Source organism: Cydia amplana, chromosome 9 (assembly GCF_948474715.1).
Source record: "Cydia amplana chromosome 9, ilCydAmpl1.1, whole genome shotgun sequence".
Taxonomy (NCBI): Eukaryota; Metazoa; Arthropoda; class Insecta; order Lepidoptera; family Tortricidae; genus Cydia; species Cydia amplana.
The window spans coordinates 3,006,039-3,025,272 of NC_086077.1; the positions used below are offsets into that span (position 1 = coordinate 3,006,039).

At 40.9% G+C, this 19,234-nt stretch overlaps 1 protein-coding gene across 2 annotated transcripts in view; it reads right to left on the minus strand.

Annotated features, from left to right (window-relative positions):
* Positions 1-911: 911 nt before the first annotated feature.
* LOC134650903 (heme peroxidase 2) overlaps positions 912-19,234 on the minus strand; it is a 90,778-nt gene continuing 72,455 nt past the window's right edge. For both annotated transcript variants that reach the window (XM_063505842.1, XM_063505843.1), the window contains 18 exons: positions 18,780-18,972; positions 18,178-18,315; positions 17,651-17,880; positions 17,001-17,126; positions 16,539-16,691; positions 15,962-16,137; positions 15,324-15,465; positions 12,065-12,336; positions 11,400-11,573; positions 10,747-10,923; positions 9,603-9,806; positions 7,998-8,240; positions 7,025-7,209; positions 6,136-6,404; positions 5,458-5,607; positions 4,723-4,869; positions 3,874-4,030; positions 912-1,121 (listed from right to left, as the gene is read on the minus strand). In XM_063505842.1, coding sequence (XP_063361912.1) covers positions 927-1,121; positions 3,874-4,030; positions 4,723-4,869; positions 5,458-5,607; positions 6,136-6,404; positions 7,025-7,209; positions 7,998-8,240; positions 9,603-9,806; positions 10,747-10,923; positions 11,400-11,573; positions 12,065-12,336; positions 15,324-15,465; positions 15,962-16,137; positions 16,539-16,691; positions 17,001-17,126; positions 17,651-17,880; positions 18,178-18,315; positions 18,780-18,972 — 3,331 coding nt within the window. In that variant the 3' untranslated portion in view covers positions 912-926. The remainder of the gene's footprint in view (positions 1,122-3,873; positions 4,031-4,722; positions 4,870-5,457; positions 5,608-6,135; positions 6,405-7,024; positions 7,210-7,997; positions 8,241-9,602; positions 9,807-10,746; positions 10,924-11,399; positions 11,574-12,064; positions 12,337-15,323; positions 15,466-15,961; positions 16,138-16,538; positions 16,692-17,000; positions 17,127-17,650; positions 17,881-18,177; positions 18,316-18,779; positions 18,973-19,234) is intronic.

Consider the following 19,234-nt stretch of genomic DNA (forward strand, 5'->3'; position numbering starts at 1 on the left):
GAAACGTATTTTATTTCTAATCCCTACATTTAAATAATAATTTAAAAGTGGGACTCATTTAAATTTATTTTTATCTACGCCCATATCATAAAACCGTTACGATGCTATTTAAGAATTAAAACATCTTAAAAACAACGGAACAAAAGGTTTAATGTTCGTAGATAAATTACTTATTATGCAACCGTTTATGATTTGGCATTGAAACGGTCAATCACATTAAATCACACTTGTGTTTTAAGGCCCATTATTAACTAACAGTTGCATAAACTATTACGATTATTGATTTTCCCGGCACTTAAAATTATTTAAATTAGTCATCAACTCCGTTATAGACGGTTAATTAATTTCATCATAATTATTGTACAACTTTTTGCTCAATATATTTGAGCAATATATTTTCGTAGTACCATTTGTGGTTTCAAAACTAAAAGGTCCACTTTAAATACCGAAAAACGGTCACCGTTAAAAAACAGGTTCTAGACCGGTTTAGTTTTTTTTATTGAAAGTACAGTCTGCAAGAAAAAAAATAACTTGCAAACGATTATCATGTCGTTTCGTAACTTTTGTGCTAACTGTGATTGAAAAAGAAAATCCGCTAGGTATTTGCTCGGATTACGCAAGTAAGTTTAGCTACAACCAGAGTAGAACTGAGTAATCGTTCTTTAAACACAGATAAAGTTGAGGTCATTAATTATCATTTCTATTTTAACACATTCGGTGTTGAAAACCCGCCTATCGGGTATTTTATCATTTCGTTCCCAGGCCGGACGACCCAATAGTCGGGATCGTGGCACTACTCATATCGTCATACAGCTTTATATGACGAAATTTTTGCTGAGCCGAGCTGAAAATATGAGCTCTCAATTCGGTCAAATCACCTTCAACTACCACTCGTCTAAAGAACGATCACTTCCCCTCCAGACTCCTCACTTAGCAACAAACGGCGATAGATCCGGGAACTTGAAGTTGAGCGGCGGGCGGCGCGGCGCGCGCGCGGGCCCGGGCCCGGGCGCGGCGGCGCCGCACTGCGCCGCGCACACGTCGTCGCGCGCGACAGCTTCGCGCGGCCACTCGCGCAGGAGTTGCGCGCAGTCCGTGATGCGAAGGGACGCGCATTGGGCCTGCAATAGGGATGATGACACATGTTGAATTTTATAACAAAATCTAGTAAAATAGATAGCAAACGAGCAATTTATCACAATATATTAAAATAAAATAAAATATTGAAAAATTACAAAATTACAGGACCTGAAAGTTTCAAAATTTAAGTTTTTTTTAACTTCCAAAAACGATAAAAGTAAGGATACCATTCGATTCCTTACATTTCATCCAAAAAAATATTGTACAACAACTATATACATAAACGCAATATTTCACCGACAAAAACGCAATTTTCTTGTTTTGTCCATACTACAAGATGGGCGATGACGTCACGGCCATTGTATAGGGCGTTTCGCGAGTGAAGTGCGACTGTCGGCCTTTGACTACAATTTCTGACTTTTGTGTTACTTTAATGCAATGGGTCCCATATAGACATTTGATCCTAAAAACAAACCCGATCGATTGATACCATTAAAAAAATTAGTCATGTAGCCTATTATGTACATGCTGTAATACGTGTTAAGTATAATTCGGACTACTCGTCCAATTACCGGTTATAAACGAGAAATGAAGTCTGATCGGGGAAATGGCGTAAACTGGTTGAGTTTTTTTTTTTCAGAATATTCATGTTAACATTACAAATATGAAATTGCGATTGAGCTCTTGTATCAATTTAGTCGATAGCTTTAAAATCTCACTAGACTTATATCGACCGGGATATGAACCGTGATAGGTTTAAAATCTTTAAAAAAACAAGTTATCGACGGGCACAGATGCATGTCGTGCTAGACGGGGAAGTGGAATCGCCGACCAACACATTTCGGACCACGACACAGTATTACTGAGCTGATGTTGTGATACTTAAAATAAACCTTGGATATTGGCTAAACTATGTACATAGTTCATGAATCTAGTATAACTGGATTGGGCATGAGTGGTGGGGATAACTGACAGAACGGGATAGTCTTATGTATCTTTCAGTAGGAGTAGCAGCGAAAGCGCTATTACAGTGCCAGCCACTTGAATAGCCTCACTCACCAAAATTAATATTTCTCATAGTTATATAAAAAAGAGATATACATTAAACATTAAATATGAAATAAAACAAGAAGCCTTGTAATAGTAAATAAAATATTTATTGTTATCTAATCAAAGTTTTAAGAAATAACGTCAAACAAATAATTGACCCTTCCACTTGAATAGCCTCACATGCTAAAAGATACTGTTTAGTTATTAAAACTCTTTCGTTTAATATTTCGTATACCTTCCATTAGACCTTATTAATTCGAAAATACGATTAGGTAGTGATTCATATAAAGAATGTATGTAATTAACGTCCACAGAAGCCCAAACAGTGTAAATAGCTTGAATCAGTTCTTCTTTATTACTAAACTGTCTTCCGTTGTAATAAACTTGCCGAGACAGCCAACCCCAGGCATTTTCCATGATGTTCAGATCAGGGGACAAGGATGGCCAATCTAGAACTTCAATCTGGTTTTCTTCAAACCACTTTGTAACTATGGCTGACGTGAGTATGGGAGCATTATCATGCTGAAAAAACATTTTTTTTCTACCTATTACTTTTCTGAACTTACTTTTTGTTTCTTTTAATAAATTTAAATACTTTTCAGCATTTAGTCTTCCGTCTACCACAATTAAATCAACAGTACCATAGTAAGAAATTGCTCCCCAAACCATAACCGATCCGAGAGTTGAATGATGACGTGATAGAACTTTCGGTTCTTTCCTTAGGTCATGAAAATTATATTTAAATCCATCTGGACCATCTAGATTAAACTTTTTCTCATCACTAAAAATCACATTTCACCACTCGGTTTTCCAGCACATGTACTTTTTAGCAAAAGACAGTCGACCCGCCACATGTTGTTCGCGCAAAGGAGGTTTACTCATGATTTTTTTTCGTTTGTGGTGGGATGATGTTCTAATAATCCGTCGAACTGTAGAGAGAAATGCTCTAGTATTTATTTCACTAGCTATTTGCCTGGCGGTCTTGGTGGAATTTGAAGCAGAGCGTAAAATAAGTCGACGTTCATTATCCGTAGTGGCAAATTTTGTGCGTCCTGTATACTGGTGGCCGTAATTTTCCTTATTTTTAACATAATTATTAATAACTTTAGGGCTGCGACCTATTTTCTATCTCACGATGGGATAATTTTAGAGTTAAATAAAAATTAACCTTTTCAATTTCTAAACTTGTAAGTTTTTTACCACGTCCCATAGTCACAAAAACACTGTGTTTATCGCGTTACTGCAGGTACTTAATAGAATGCCATCTGTATTATCTAATCATAATAAAATAAATTTGAAAGCGAAACTTAAATGCACGGTTTGGACGATTATGTTACACTGAGGCTATTCATGTGGAGGGCCCGTATTAGCTCTTGCGTCCACGACGTTTCGCGCGCAGACAAGTTCGGACTTGTTAATGTGTCGTTCGATCAACGTCAGGGCGTACAATTCAAATTTAAGATATATTGATAAAAATAATCACGTATAATTATAATACTCAAAATATATAGGTGAGGCTATTCAAGTGGTTGGCACTGTATTGTTTGTCCTTGTCACAGTCTCACATCTTGTTTTATTCCCCACCGTAAATTGACCACCGTGATTGGTCGAATTCATTTGTTGCCCACCATAACAAATAAATTTGCGACGCTATGATTGGTCGGATTTATATGTTTTGTCCCTCACGGAGGCACGCGTAGACCACTTCTATAGGATGCTACCTTCTATGACATAGTTGCTTACCCCTTCAGAAGTACAAATGCAGGACGTGCAAGGCGACGGGAAGGCAGAGTCGCCAACAGGTACGTTACGGCCCGCGATGAGACAGCCCTGCGCTGCACTCTCTCTCCAAGCAGACAGGTCTACCTTCGGCAGAGACCCGCAAGGCACGCGAGGGTTCCTGCGGAGACCAAATATGATGTAAGAGTTCTCAGAATCAATAATATTGAGGTTAACATTGGGAGTCTTTTTTGGATTTTGGTGACGTTTCAGTAACAAGCGACCAGGGGCGCATTTGGCGGGACAGCATTGCGTCAAGCGCCGAAAGGATTTAAGTAGCATCCACTTAGGTGACTTATGACATTTTTACCACACCAACTGGTTGATTGTTCAAAAACTGATAGCAAAGTTGCATTTTATTTACATGTGAGGCAAAGTAATCTAATGCAAATTTTGAGTTGTTTTCTTATGTTTGCTGGTAGAATTGACTTTTAAATAATGATTTTGAATGATAAATATTTAATTGCATTCATTTGGATTTGTTTTTTTTGATATCTTACAGTTTGTTATCTTATTTTCTTCGGGTTGGTGTGGTGAAAAATTTTGTGTTTCACTCGGGGGCAAATTTTGTTTAACCCTCGTGCTTTGAAACCCTCGCAACGCTCAAGATTCAGTTTTTCGAACCACTCGCTACACTCGTGGTTCAATTTTGGAATCTTTCGCTTGCTCGGGTATCAATATTAGCACGAGCGGTTAAACAACAACTTTGTAAAACAAATAACTATTTCCATTTAATAAAATTTTGTGAACTTTCGTTACGATGACAAACAGCTTGGGTCAATCGATGTAGATCAGATACATGTTCCAACTTACAAGAAATTGCTAGGCAGGTCGAAGGCAGCCCTCTGGATGTCGCTGTTCTGGTCGAAGTTCTCGCAGAGAACCTTCGAGAGCGTGACTTTACGGATCTCCGAGAGCTGCTGTTCGGTGAAGCGGGCCGCGTTGTTGTCGTTCTCATACCTGAAATGTTATAAGGGTACCTATTGTTAAAGAAAAATATGGAATAACAATCACTTCACCTCGGAACAGCCGGTCGGATTTTCCCCTTTTCACCCTCAATGTAATACAGTCAGCAGCAAAAGTTGCTAAGCGGGCGAGGTAAACAAAATTACCTTGACACGCTCTTATTATCTAATAAAGTCGCGTCAAGATCATTTTGAACACCTCGCCCGCTTAGCAACTTCTGCTGCTGACTACCATAATGTAGACCAGTGAAAATTATGAGTCTGAAGTTCTTTGGTCACAGCTTAGTGGAAAAAGAGATTGCTTTTGATTCTTAATTAATGTAAAGATCTCATATAAGGGATGAAGACCCCTCACGTGGAGTTCTTGAAAAGGTTTGAAGATCATAAGACATTAAAGGCCATAGTCCATCCACTGGGCCTTACTGAAAACCAGCATCACACCTAGCTGAGTGAGGACCTTTTAGCGCAACTTTTCACTTTGCGTACTCTTAGTTAGTTATAAGCTTATGTTATTGTGCTAATACATGCTTTCTTCTTAATCTACAGTATTTTTTAAAGATTGATCGTCAGTCGAGTCACTCACCAGAATCTGTCACACTTCCTCAGCTGCCTGAACTGGATGGCGATTATGCAGGCGAAGGTAGGTCCTACCAAGCCTCCTTGCAGTGGCCGCTCGCTCATGCCTCCAGGAAACAGGTCAATGTCATCCACAGTTGGGTATATCCTCTTAAGTCTGTGAAAATAGGTATATAAAATATCGTTGTAATTTGGAAAATGTTCTGTCCTATTTGAGGTTATAGGTTGAGATTTATCTAACAGTCGTAACTTAACCTTTTCGACGCCGTCAAACACAAAAGCTGTCACGCTGACGCCACGTCGCCGAAGTGTCAAAACTGAAATTTAACTTTATGCATATGCACGTAGGTCTATGTTGCTCTGTGGTCTGTGACCGATTAATCGGTCTTTGGCGTTGAACCTACGGTGCGGATATATCGGTCATTGGCGTCCAAAAGGTAAAATTTGTTCTAAAAGCGTTAACCAACTTATCGTCATAAACCAGAAGAAAAGTATAAAAGGAGCGACTTAAAAAAAAGAAAAGTTGGGCGTTTCCAATTGATCTAAATGACAAGATAGTTTACTCTTAAAGAATGAAAAGGTTGTATTGGTTAGGTTAGAGCCTTTCTTTTCTAACGTTTCCGTAACTGCTTAGCTTATATACGTAGTTCAAGGAAACAAAAAGGAAACCAAAATCAATTTTTACCTAGCAATTACTTCGTCAGGAATCTCCCTCGACAAGTCCTCAAAGGTAGCTGCTCTCTTCAAGTTGCAAAGCGTTCTGTAGTTGTTATAGCTGGGTATGCCGTGGTCTCTCGCTCTCTGGACGTTCAGGGCCACCAGATCGATACCCGAGAAGGGAATGCGACGGTCCTCGAACAGATGGTTGGTCACTTCTCCGGTGATGAACTGGTCGAGGGTTTCCATGGGGGTTGAGGCGAGACCTCGCATAAGCTCGTCGGTCATCTGTGCGTTCTGTAAGAGGAAGTTAAATTCAATTAGGTTTAGTTTATCCAATCTGTTACTTACTCTTTTGCAAGCCCCAAGATACAGGCTCAGCGTAGTTTGGGGTTTACCGGACACCTTTGTGCATGCGTATTTCTTAGTTATTATAAATTAAATTTATTCTTATTCTTAATTATGTTTTGAGGATTGTAGGTAATTTGGCCATGGAGCTTTATTTTGTGTAATAGGAAGCAAACGAGCAGACGAGCCGCCTGATGGGAAGCAGTCATCGCCGCCTATGGACATAAGCAACATCAGAGGAGCCACTTATGCGTTGCCTTTGAGAACCCTAAAGTTGCATTTGACTTTTCTGAACCCAAAGTTATGAGACTTATGAGTTTTAGAACAAATTTGGTGGGGTAACCCGGGATTAAGCGGTTGAACCGTTAACATAGTGTCAAATTGTACTGGTAACCATGGTAACTCCATGTTTAACCGGTTAACCCTGAGTTAGTGGAATGGTGCAAGTGGGCCTTAGTTGGACTGAAACTGTCCAGGTTCATATACATAGTTACTTATCTCTTATTATGACACTAGCGTACCTACCTAATTAAAGGTTTTGCTGAAAGAGAACTGCCACAGTAACTTACGCTCATGAACATGTCAGTCCTGAAGAAGCCATCACGCAGCAAGATCGGGGGTTCAACAGGCTGGTACGTTGGCGACAAACGGGGAAGGTGTGGTCTCAGCAGCGAGTGGCCGAACCTGAACGCCGCCGCGGCAAACTCCGTCACGATAGCGGGATTGCAAGTGGGTGAGTATTCCTTGTAGTATCCTGGAATTTGGATAATTTTATTTGGACTTCAAAAGGTAATAAGCCTACATTGCGCTACGCAAGGTATTCCAAGAAAAGAAGACCTATTGATTATCATTATGATGGTGAAAGATGAAATGCTGTATCGTGCCACTGTTGCACTGCTCTGCTGTTCATACTGTGTGTATGTGTATCTATAAGGCGAATAGAAGGATGACTAGTCAAACTACTTATATGTAAATAGGTACGGATCTATGCCACCCAAATTATCACATCTGCAATCTTCATCAGAAAGAGGCAGAGGCCGGCCCCCAACGACGTGGTGGACCAGTATGATCAGCCTGTTAAAGAAGGAGAAGCTTCCTGATCTGACAAACCTAGACAGAATGTCATGGCGCAGAAAAATTAGAAGAGCCGACCCCACCTAACGTGGGAATTAGCAAAGAAGAGAAGCAATCTTCATCAGATTTTATTAGGTCGACCTGTATGTAACTATGTAATGGAATCTAAGGTAACTGATTTAACCATCTTCCAAGGATCGTAGCGTCATGAAAATTGGCAGCTGTACTGTTCTGATGACAATACAATAATATGGTACTGTCGAATTGATCTGATGATGGAGACAAGAGGTGGCCATAGGAACTCTGTGATGAAACAACGCAACCTAATTGTGTTAGGGGTTTTTAGAATTGTCTCGATGAGTATTAGTTGTCTGTCGTAAAAAAAGTACAGTCAGCGATAAAAGCTTGTACCAAAAATGAAATTTTTGCCAAAAACTTATATAACTTAGTTTTTCAACAAATATTTACCAGCAGGCAGCAGCTTCAATCCATAAAGATTGACAGCGTTCCACGACAACAGCCTCGGCAGGAACTCGTTGAAGATGATGTGCGAGAGCTCCGCAGTGATAATACGTCTGGTGTGCTCGAAGATGAGCTCCGCGTCCCAGTGGGGGTTGACTCCTTTCAGGCCCTCGGCGATGCGGTTGTGTTCGCGGAGCCACATCGTGTGTATGGCGGTGAGGCCTGGCTGCTCGGATGCTCGGCCGTCGCCTGTGGAAAGAGGAAGAATCATTGACAAAATGTAATGTGCGTTTAAAGTGTCATTCAATTGAACTTGCGAACTATGTAAACAAAAGTTACTAGTAATTTGACATTCAGTGTCAATTTTAGTATGGCGGTTTGTTTACATAGTTAGCAAGTTCTATTGAATGACACTTTAGAGATTACGCATCGAGACAACTGAAGTGTGAGTACCTACACATGTGAGTGTCGCAGGCCACGGGCCGGGCCTTATCATGATGTCTTATTGCGATTCTGTTTAGGACCTAAACTGAATTGCTAAGGGACGGAGTTATGCGACTTATGTAGTGAAACAGAATCGCAATAAGACATCATGGTAAATAATTTAGGTATTAGGTAGGTACTTCGTGTCTTGCTTTGTAAGAACCCCAGTCTGTCGTCTTTACGATCCTTTTTAGGGTTCCGTAGCCAAATGGCAAAAAACGGAACCCTTATAGATTCGTCATGTCTGTCTGTCTGTCTGTCCGTCTGTCCGTGTATGTCACAGTCACTTTTCTCCGAAACTATAAGAACTATACTGTTGAAACTTGGTAAGTAGATGTATTCTGTGAACCGCATTAAGATTTTCACACAAAAATAGAAAAAAAACAATAAATTTTTGGGGTTCCCTATACTTAGAACTGAAACTCAAAATTTTTTTTTTCATCAAACCTATACGTGTGGGGTATCTATGGATAGGTCTTCAAAAATGATATTGAGGTTTCTAATATCATTTTTTTTAAACTGAATAGTTTGCGCGAGAGACACTTCCAAAGTGGTAAAATGTGTGTCCCCCCCCCCTGTAACTTCTAAAATAACAGAATGATAAAACTAAAAAAAATATATGATGTACATTACCGTGTAAACTTCCACCGAAAATTGGTTTGAACGAGATCTAGTAAGTAGTTTTTTTTTAATACGTCATAAATCGCCTAAATACGGAACCCTTCATGGGCGAGTCCGACTCGCACTTGGCCGCTTTTTTTTAAATGTATCAATCAATGAACAGTATCATGTCTCTGATTTTGCCTAAAATATCCAACACAATTAATTCAATGTTGGGCGACATCTGTAGGAATTTATCATTTTTAGGGTTCCGTAAGTTAGTATTATATTCTTTGGTTCCGTACCTCAAAAGGAAAAAAACGGAACCCTTATAGGATCACTCGTGCGTCCGTCTGTCCGACAATCCCCCTCCCCCCTCCCCCTTTATCTCCGAAACTACTGGGTCTAAAATTTTGAAAACGATACACAAAGTAGTTCTTTACCTAGATGACAGGAAAACCTATTCAGTCAAGCGTGAGTCGGACTTAATGTACGGAACACTTGGAAGTTTTGTGTTTAGTTGCTTACCAGCGATGAAGCAGAAGCCGCTGGCGGCCTTGCACTCGGGATGGCTGTCAGACCGCGGCAGCAGGTCGCGCGTGATGTGCGGGTGTGTGGTGGCGTTCAGGCGACCGTTGAACCCGCGCAGCTTGCGGACGATACACGGGTTCTCGCCGTAGATGACCGAGGCGTCGATGAAGGCCGTGTTCTGGTTCACTTGCTCTCTGGGTCCTATAAGGAACCAATAAATTTTTGCAAATTATTTTATAGAGCAAAGAGCAATTAATATCAATAATTTTCACACTTAGTGATAACGTTTCGCAGTTAGTGTAATGTTTCGATATTAGGTAGGGGACCATTTGATTGGGCAGTCAAGACGACTTACAAGGGGGTGGCCGAGCCTCCCGACTGCCCAATAGTCCCCTACCTCTCCTGCATGTATCTAACGCTATTATCGTATGCACATATGCGAGTGTTAGATATACTGGATCAACCAAATCTTGTCAGTAGTAAAAGGCGGCAAATTTGAAAAATCGCGGGTTAGCAACACTGTGTTCGAATAATTCCAAAATCGCGTGTCATCTGTGTGTTATCTGTGGAATGTGGATCGTGAATGACAGCCATCATCTTATTGTTTACATTCTGAATCGTTTCTATTTCAAGAGAAATTTCTGTTGTCACCATTAAATACCAAGATTATGCATGACCTCAAGCAAAGCTAAGGTGCCTACAATGTACAATCATGCTCGTTGACGGTAAACATTACTAAAATTTGAGGTTATGATAATTCACTCGAACTGACGTATGAAGGGCAGAAAATAAACACGTTTTGGTTCGATGTACATTGCTGCTTTTCTTAGCGCAATTCTGCTCTTTGAGTGTTACATGGTGTTACCCTACTTTAATTTGCAGTACATTGCTACTGGCAAGATTTGCTTGACGCACTATAGTTCAAAGAGTCGCCAAGGGTTAAGCACGCACAGACATAGCCATAGGCAAAACGAGCACTGGTAAGATTTTCTTGTCCAAGTGCTGATTAGGCTAGCTTTTCTTTAAAGATCAGCTTCTGTCTCAAGGTGATCTGCTGCTGATAGGGCACAGCGAAAAAGTTCTACTCAAGGCAAATAATCTGGGATGAACTCTTGAAAACTAAAAGGCTGTGTTAACTTACCAAGTTGCTGTTGTCCTGGCAAGCTCCTCATGAATGGGAAGCACAGTCTCTCTCCAGAGGTCACGTTGACCTCAGGGTAGTAGTGGTCCCCGCGTGGCACGGGGAAGGGGTTGCATTCGGGGTGAACTGTGCGCGGCGAGTCGCAGGAGCGGCAGTCGGGGATGGACTCGTGGAAACCTGGGGAGTAACATCAAGTCAAATAAATAGTAATACTGATCTGGGAGACCGAGCTTTGCTAGGAAAACATAAAAACTCAAAAATGCGCGTTTTCCCAGAGATAAGTAAGACGCAGAGTAAGTAGGTTTTTCGCTCCTAAAACCCCCATATAGCAAATTTCATCGAAATCGTTAGAGCCATTTCCGAGATCCCCGAAATATACATATATACCTACCTAGCTACCTACATATATCTATACAAGAATTGCTTGTTTAAAGGTATAAGATTCTGAGTATGCAGGAAGAAATTTAGTAAAACAGACAGTCGTACAAAAAGATGTTCGTATTTTACGGATCATAACACTTTATTATGGTCGACACTGCATGGGATCGAACAAATGGCTAAGGTGGAGGTTATAGCCTCGGATAGCTAATATTTGATCGTTTTGGTTTTATGATGATGATCATCGTGTGATCATCTTAGAACCCAATTGTTACCTTTGTGAATAGGGGTCATGGTTAGCTCGTGATCGACGAACTGAGCGAACTGCATCACCATCAGAGTGTATCGAGTGTGCAAGTTGGAGATGTCAGGATGGATCACTGTTGAGACAATACGTGGTGACACTAGCGGAGTACCGGTTACTGAGTTTATGCGGGGACGACTGACACCTGAAAATGAATAAACATATTGCTAAAAATTATTCTTGATTTGGATTTATTTTTAAGTCCCCACTTTAAAAAAAAACATGTACTAAACCCGGAAAAAGATGACCAAAACGTCAGCACACAAAAAGACAACAGTCAATTTGGAACCTGCCACAATGTTCGTACAGTACGAGTAAGTACAGTCGCCATCAGATATATCGGAGCGGCCGAGGTGCTCACAAATATCTGAACACGCCTCTATTGTCAAGGCGATAGAGTGCGTGTTCAGATATTTTTGAGCACCTCGGCCGCTCCGATATATCTGATGGCGACATGAGCTTCCTTTATATGCCCATTTAAGTTATACGTAAAGACAAGGCGTTATTCATAAACGGCTGCTAACTTAATCAGTTGATGATCGTCGTTTGTCCCTATCTGTCGTTATGCCATAGAGAGGGACAAACGATGATCATCAGCTGATTAACTTAGCAGCCGTTTATGAATAAGGGACTTACCATCTTCATAAACAGGAGGCAGCAATCTCGCGAACGTGGTCAGACTCTTCCCCAAATTCGGATTCCTGAGATTATTGCAGTGTCCAGTATACGTTCTGAAGGGGCTATCCGCATTACACTGGCTGTTGTCATCACACTCGGGTTCAATGACCGGGCCGAGCTGGTCCTGCCCGAGAATGCCGCTCACGTCCACGGATTGGAGAGCGTCAGCGAAGTCGGTGGAGGTCGGGAAGCCGAGGGAATCGTCGAAAACTTGGCGCTTGCGGCGGTGCCTGGAACGGATTACTTAGGTTATAGTATCCGCAGAATTAAGTGGCGAGCACGGTCATAATCATCGGAATCATGCTATCTCTTTCGCACCTGCACGGCCTTATGGAGCGGGCCGTGCAACAATAGTGCAGGTAGCGGTATAGTTTGTAGCTTTCTAATAGACCCCGAAGGCTAATCCTATTGTCTATTGTTAAGAAAAACCGCTCGTGCCACGTGCCACAACCACCTGCATAAAAAATCGGTACTTCGGTTACTGAGTGCCGGCGAGTCGAACGCTACAGAACCAGTCTAAAATGTGTCATCGAGATGCGTAACAAAGGCGCGTTATCGGAGAGCGCACCTACACTGGTTTTTTGAGCGTTAGACTAGCCCGCGCTCAGGTGCCAAATAGAATAATTAGGACCCTTTTTTGCACGGTAAGTAGCACGTGCGGTTTTACTGAACAATAGACAATAGGATAAGCCTTCGGGGTCTACTAGAAAGCTACAAACTATAACAACAATAGTGAAGTGACGTTTATGACCCTGCTCGCCACTTAATAATGTATAAGAATGATAATAATTAGTAAGAAGTAATAATAAGCAAACTGTGATATTGTGAACTACCTAATTTTTGCTACACCCTTTCCAGGGTCCATGTATGTAACATCTAAAATGGTATGCAAATAAAGATCTCTCTCTCTCTCTCTCTCTCTAATTCTGCGGATACTATAGGTCATACAGAAATATAGTAAGACAAGAGTTCTCACTCCATACATCAGTTTTGGTACCAAAAAGGCTATTAATTTCAGTGTCTACATCTAGCATCGAGTAGCGGAACTATCAGTACTGCTACTTGACAATAGATGTAGCACCGACCGGAAAGTTTTATGCTCAACAACATAAGACTTTCCGATCGGTGCTACACCTATAGTACTGATAGTTCCGCTACTCGATGCTAGATGTAGACACTGAAATTAATACATAGTCTTTTTAGGGTTCCGTAGCCAAATGGCAAAAAACGGAACCCTTATAGATTCGTCATGTCTGTCTGTCTGTCTGTCCGTCTGTCTGTCCGTCTGTCTGTCCGTCCGTATGTCACAGCCACTTTTCTCCGAAACTATAAGAACTATACTGTTGAAACTTGGTAAGTAGATGTATTCTGTGAACCGCATTAAGATTTTCACGCAAAAATAGAAAAAAAAACAATTAATTTTTGGGGTTCCCCATACTTCGAACTGAAACTCAAAATTTTTTTTTTCATCAAACCCATACGTGTGGGGTATCTATGGATAGGTCTTCAAAAATGATATTGAGGTTCCTAATATCATTTTTTTCTAAACTGAATAGTTTGCGCGAGAGACACTTCCAAAGTGGTAAAATGTGTGTCCCCCCCCCCCCTAACTTCTAAAATAAGAGAATGATAAAACTAAAAAAAATATATGATGTACATTACCATGTAAACTTCCACCGAAAATTGGTTTGAACGAGATCTAGTAAGTAGTTTTTTTTTATACGTCATAAATCGCCTAAATACGGAACCCTTCATGGGCGAGTCCGACTCGCACTTGGCCGCTTTTTTTTCTCTATGATTAGGTGAGTCTTTTGTCTTCTCTTTTGCTAGCTTGGATTTATATTTAATAATCGTATGACAGCTCCCCAATAAGGGCCTAGTTTACCCCCTGGGTTGGAAGGCCAGATGGCAGTCGCATTCGTAAAAACTAGTGCCTACGCCAATTCCTGGGATTATTTGCCAAGCGGACCCCAAGCTCCCATGAGCCGTGGCAAAAATGCCCGGACAACGCGAGGAAGACGACGAATCGTATGACTTAGCTTGATTAGGTCAAGTAATAAGAGCTGGCGCCAGTTTTGCACGGAACTCTCAAATATCCGCGTCAGCTGTCTTGATTCACGATATACTAATTCAGGTGAGTCATCTTTGGGTAACAGATAAATCTACAGACAAATATGTGAAAATTAGTAATTTTCAAAGATTTATATGTTCGTTTATCAATGTATCTTCTGTGTCTGCAATAGCCTGCAAGATAGCTATCGTAAATGCACTCTTTAGAAAAAATCAACCCTTTGAAAGCCACGCCTATCTTGCGCGGCGCGTCAGTGTAAACCTTGACGGAATGCACGAAGGTTTATTATTGGACGTCAGTTGACGGTCAAAGGCTTAAGATACTATCTTATATAAGACATTATCATCATCATCATCAGGATGCGGACGAGGAGGGCCGACCCCAAGTAAACGGGACTACCGGCACAGGGCGGACACGCCATACATCAAAAATCATTTGCGTTTATGTGTGCGCGGCACGTCTGTACACGCGTCATTGTGTATGTGTAAAGGTAAGCCGCAGTACTGAGAGCACGCCAGAAGTCCGCCAGATTCATGTCGCGGGATGGTCGCGGGGCGAGGTAATGCGATTCGGGGCGGGGCGTGGCCTATTAGGGATGATGACACATGTTGAATTTTATAACAAAATCTAGTAAAATAGATAGCAAACGAGCAATTTATCACAATAATGTGGATATTAAAATAAAATATTGAAAAATTACAAAAATACAGGACCTGAAAGTTTCAAAATTTAAGTTTTTTTTAACTTCCAAAAACGATAAAAGTAAGGGTACCATTCGATTCCTTACATTTCATCCAAAAAAATATTGTATAGCAACTATATACATAAACGCAATATTTCATCGACAAAAACGCAATTTTCTTGTTTTAGACCTTGACGTCACGTTCCCTTGCCGTTTTGTATAGGGCGTTTCGCGAGTGAAGTGCGACTGTCGGCCTTTGACTACAATTTCTGACTTTTGTGTTACTTTAATGCAATGGGTCCCATATAGACACTTGATCCTAAAAACAAACCCGATCGATTGATACCATAAATGAAAATTAGTCACAGATCATATAATACTAATTAGTCATGTAGCCTATACTATTACTTATTCTGTGATACCGGTCTAGGGGAAAGAAGAAGAAGAACATCAAAACCCCTTACCCTGGTCCATTGATGGAGTTAAGTAGTTCGTTGGTGGCGAATTCGAAGAAAAGCGAAGTGTTGGCCAGCTTCAGAGCATACTTGTTGGCTTTGGAGAACGAGGCAGCGGTGCCGACGGGAGAGTGAGGGTCGGCCCCACCACCTAAGAAGTAAACAAAATATAAATATAGTTTGTCAAAGGACTGTCTCATTTCAAACATAGAGAATCATACTGTCATTGTCTTACACTAGTACTAGCACCCAAAAGAAAAGGATGAGTATAGTTTTTTTTGTTCTTGTTTACTGACAATTTGGGTCGATCAACAATATTTATCTCCAGCCACTTAAGTAAATATTCTTATGACTTGACGCATTTGATTCTCAAATGCAACGGCTGCGCGACCCAGAATCAGGTCAAGTTCAGTTAAGTGGTACTTTTGAAGCAGCATCGTCACTTGCTTTTAGAGTGCGTATTAATAAAAAATCTACAGTACAGTCAGCAGCAGAAGTTGCTAAAGCCAAGTGTTCAAAATGATCTTGACGCGACTTTATTGTTAAGAGAATAAGAGCGTGTCAAGGTAATTTTGAACAACTTGCCCGCTTAGTAACTTCTGCTGCTGACTGTACTTGGGTTATTCTTCATAAATGTAGCTACTCACGTGCTTCCCACATCATGTACTCCAGCTTCTTCCTATCGGCCATCTCCTGCTTGGCTTTTTCCAGAGCAGCAGCCAGCATGTCCTGAGACAGTCGCTCAGCGGCCTTGGCGCCACTTTCGTCACGCCACGCTTCGAGTTCCATGCGGCCGTGCTGCGAGCAGTCTTGGGCTGCGTTTCTGTGGAAAATACAAGGTTAGTTGTTTGTCGTGTCGTATATGTGATTAAAAGGCTATTTTGTTTAAAGTTCTTATATGAAAATTGCGCTTTGAAAAACATGGGTCATTCGTACGAGAAGTATTGCAAGGTCTAGGTCATATACAAGTAGAAAGGTACTATATAAGTCAGTACGGATACGGCTATATCGTTACGGCTGCTATAAACCCGTTTTAGAGGTCATGTGCAAGAATTCCGTCGAACAATTTAATTGTTTTGGTTATTTAGCATGTAGTCTAATTGGTGAAGCCATTCATAACCCTGGCAAGGCGTATCGATGCGGGTTCAAATCGTGGCTGAATCGAATATTTTCTATATTTTCCATATTTCCGGAAAACTTCGAAACAAATCTAGCTGTACTTACAGGAAAGGATCCTTTTTGACGAACGCCTTGGGTTGTATTTCGTTCAACGAATCATCGACGGAACAGAGTAGTCCAGACAGAGATACTTTTCTGATGGCTGCCAGTTGTTCCGGCAGCAGCGAAGAGGGAGGGATATCGTTTTCATACCAAAATCTGGAAAACACCACAAGAATGATAGGTACTCAACAATAACGTGTAATGTCTACTTATGTTTTTTCTATAAACTTTTTTTACCGACTGTATTTTTCGTAAGAGTAAGACTATGTACCTACCTACCTATCTTTTTTTATAGTCGTGCTAATTTGAACGAGCAGAAACTACTTTTCTGTTCTACTTCCTTTAAACAGTTCAGCTTCCATAATAGCGGTGGAAACTGCCTATTGGCTCCAATCTCAATTAAGGCAAATGTTGTAAATGATGTATACCCTTGTCTAAAATCTTAAGACGCCCGAGATTCCTTACCTGTCACTCTTCTTAAGGTTAGCGAACTGGAGAGCCAGAACACAGGCCATGGTGGATCCGATGACTGCTCCGGACGCTGCCTTCTCCAAGGAACCACCGATCATCAGCTCCACATCTTCTGGGTTTCTGTTGACCAAATAAATAAAATGTTGAGAGAAGAGACTCAAGGGACGGTGGATAGACAGAATATAAATAATAAACAGAGCGTTTCGTTGACCCTTTAGCCGTACTCTGCACAGCTTATTGATGAAATCTTCGTAATAACTTCCAGCACGGTACCAACCCAGAAATTGGCTACTTTGCTACTAGTCAAATCAGCTTCTTTTTTAGAACTGTCAAAACGATTTGCTAATTATGGAATTTATATGAAAACGTGTGTAGTGACGTCACAGTCAACTAATCTACTTTTTATACTTCCATCCGATTTATTAAATAGAAATTGTGTTTAAAAATAACTGCTATCTATGTTTTTCTGATAATTATCTGGTGCTTTATTTATTAATTAAAGCATAAGTCATTAGGTAATTAGATCAGTAGTAGCACCTATTGGATTCTTATATGCAAAGAAAATGTCGGCTTTTGATAAATATCTGCATTTTTCCGCAATTGACATTTATAATAACACAGTAGGTAGGTATATAGGTATTTACCTATACATGCTCGCTAGCATCTCCTGTTGCTCGCGATCGAAGCCCAACTTGTCAAAGTCCGCATAAGACTTGACTCCAGCAGTGGGTTCGCACAGCCTGAGGGCGCGAAGGTACGAGGACACTCCATGGTCACGAGACCTGTTCAGGTCCCAGGTAGCTGAAGATGTGAAGCGAGAGACGCGGTTGGCGCTAGTGTCGGCTAGGTCTTTGACGGTGATGGTGGCGTTGCTCTGAAAAAGAAGAAAGGTTTACACAAGGGAGCCAGTAGTATTTTAGCGTTTAACATGGATGTCATTCGTTTTGCATTTAGGTATAAAAAAAACTTAGAAACATTAAATAGGAAGGTTCAAATCCTTCTGTAGGTAAACTAAACTCCTTCCACCGTTCTTAAACTACATTCAGTGCACGAAGTTTACAATGAATTATCTCTAAATGGCTAAATTCCTTTGGATGGTATTAATAGTTTCATATTAAAACAATTTCAATATTATAAACATTCATCTGCCATCTCCTGGAAGATCATTTACCAGTTTCTCGTTCATCATGGCCTCGAAGACAGGAGCGACGGCCACCAGCTCGGAGTAGGCGCCAGCGCGGTTGGCACTGGAGTATCCTCGCCAGAAACCAAGGGAAGTCAGCTTCAGTTCAGCCTTAGCCATACCCACCTGCGAAAAATAAACGCAACTTAAACTCACTGGTAAATTTGGAAAAGAAATAATTTTTAGAAGCTATGGGCACAAATTCCGAGGAATCGTAGGATAGCTTCCCTTTCCAAAGTCTATAGGCACGATTCCTTTTCCTCGGTTTTAAATTCGTGCGTGGACTGTAGCTATTTAGCACTTTGTGAGTGAGTTCATGAGACTCAGAAATAAGTTACCCTTCAGAAATACCAAATCTATCTTTCAATTTATGTTTGGTTGTCTCTTGCATTCATGTGTCGAATGATATAGGCGCATAACAACAACCCTTCAAACTGCTGCTATTATTTATCTTCAATATAAAATCATGTTAAAAAGTAAGTAAAACACTGGGGCAAGAAAAACTCTTGTTGAATTCGCATACTATTTCTTGCCACGTGCGCAATAAACTATGTTCATATTTCCCAACATAAACTTTAAAATGTCCTTACCTCTCCAAGAAGCACGGGCAGGAACTCATTGAACGTAATATGTTGTATGACAGCAGCCATAACACGTCGCGTCTCTAGGAATAGCGTGGTGTCGTCCCAGAAGGGGTTCATGGCATACAGCTGTCCGGCCACGCGGTTGTGTTCAGCCACTAGGGTCTTGTAGAGGGGTGCGGTAGGGGTGGGTTCGTTGCATCTGAAATGGAACATTCACATAAGTAAATGGGTTTAATTGTGGTGAACAAAACAGGTGGTGAACAAAGTCTCAAAATTGCCCCTTGTTTGCGGCAGACAACTTTGTGTCCTAAAAGCGCAGCTGCTGTCGACGTAAAGAATACACACACAGACAGACAGACAGACAGATCTGCGTAATTTATAAGTAGTAGGTACCTTATCTCCTCGCTCTATGTAGAGTAAAAGATAAAGATAAAAAGATAAAATATAGTTTATTCAAGTAG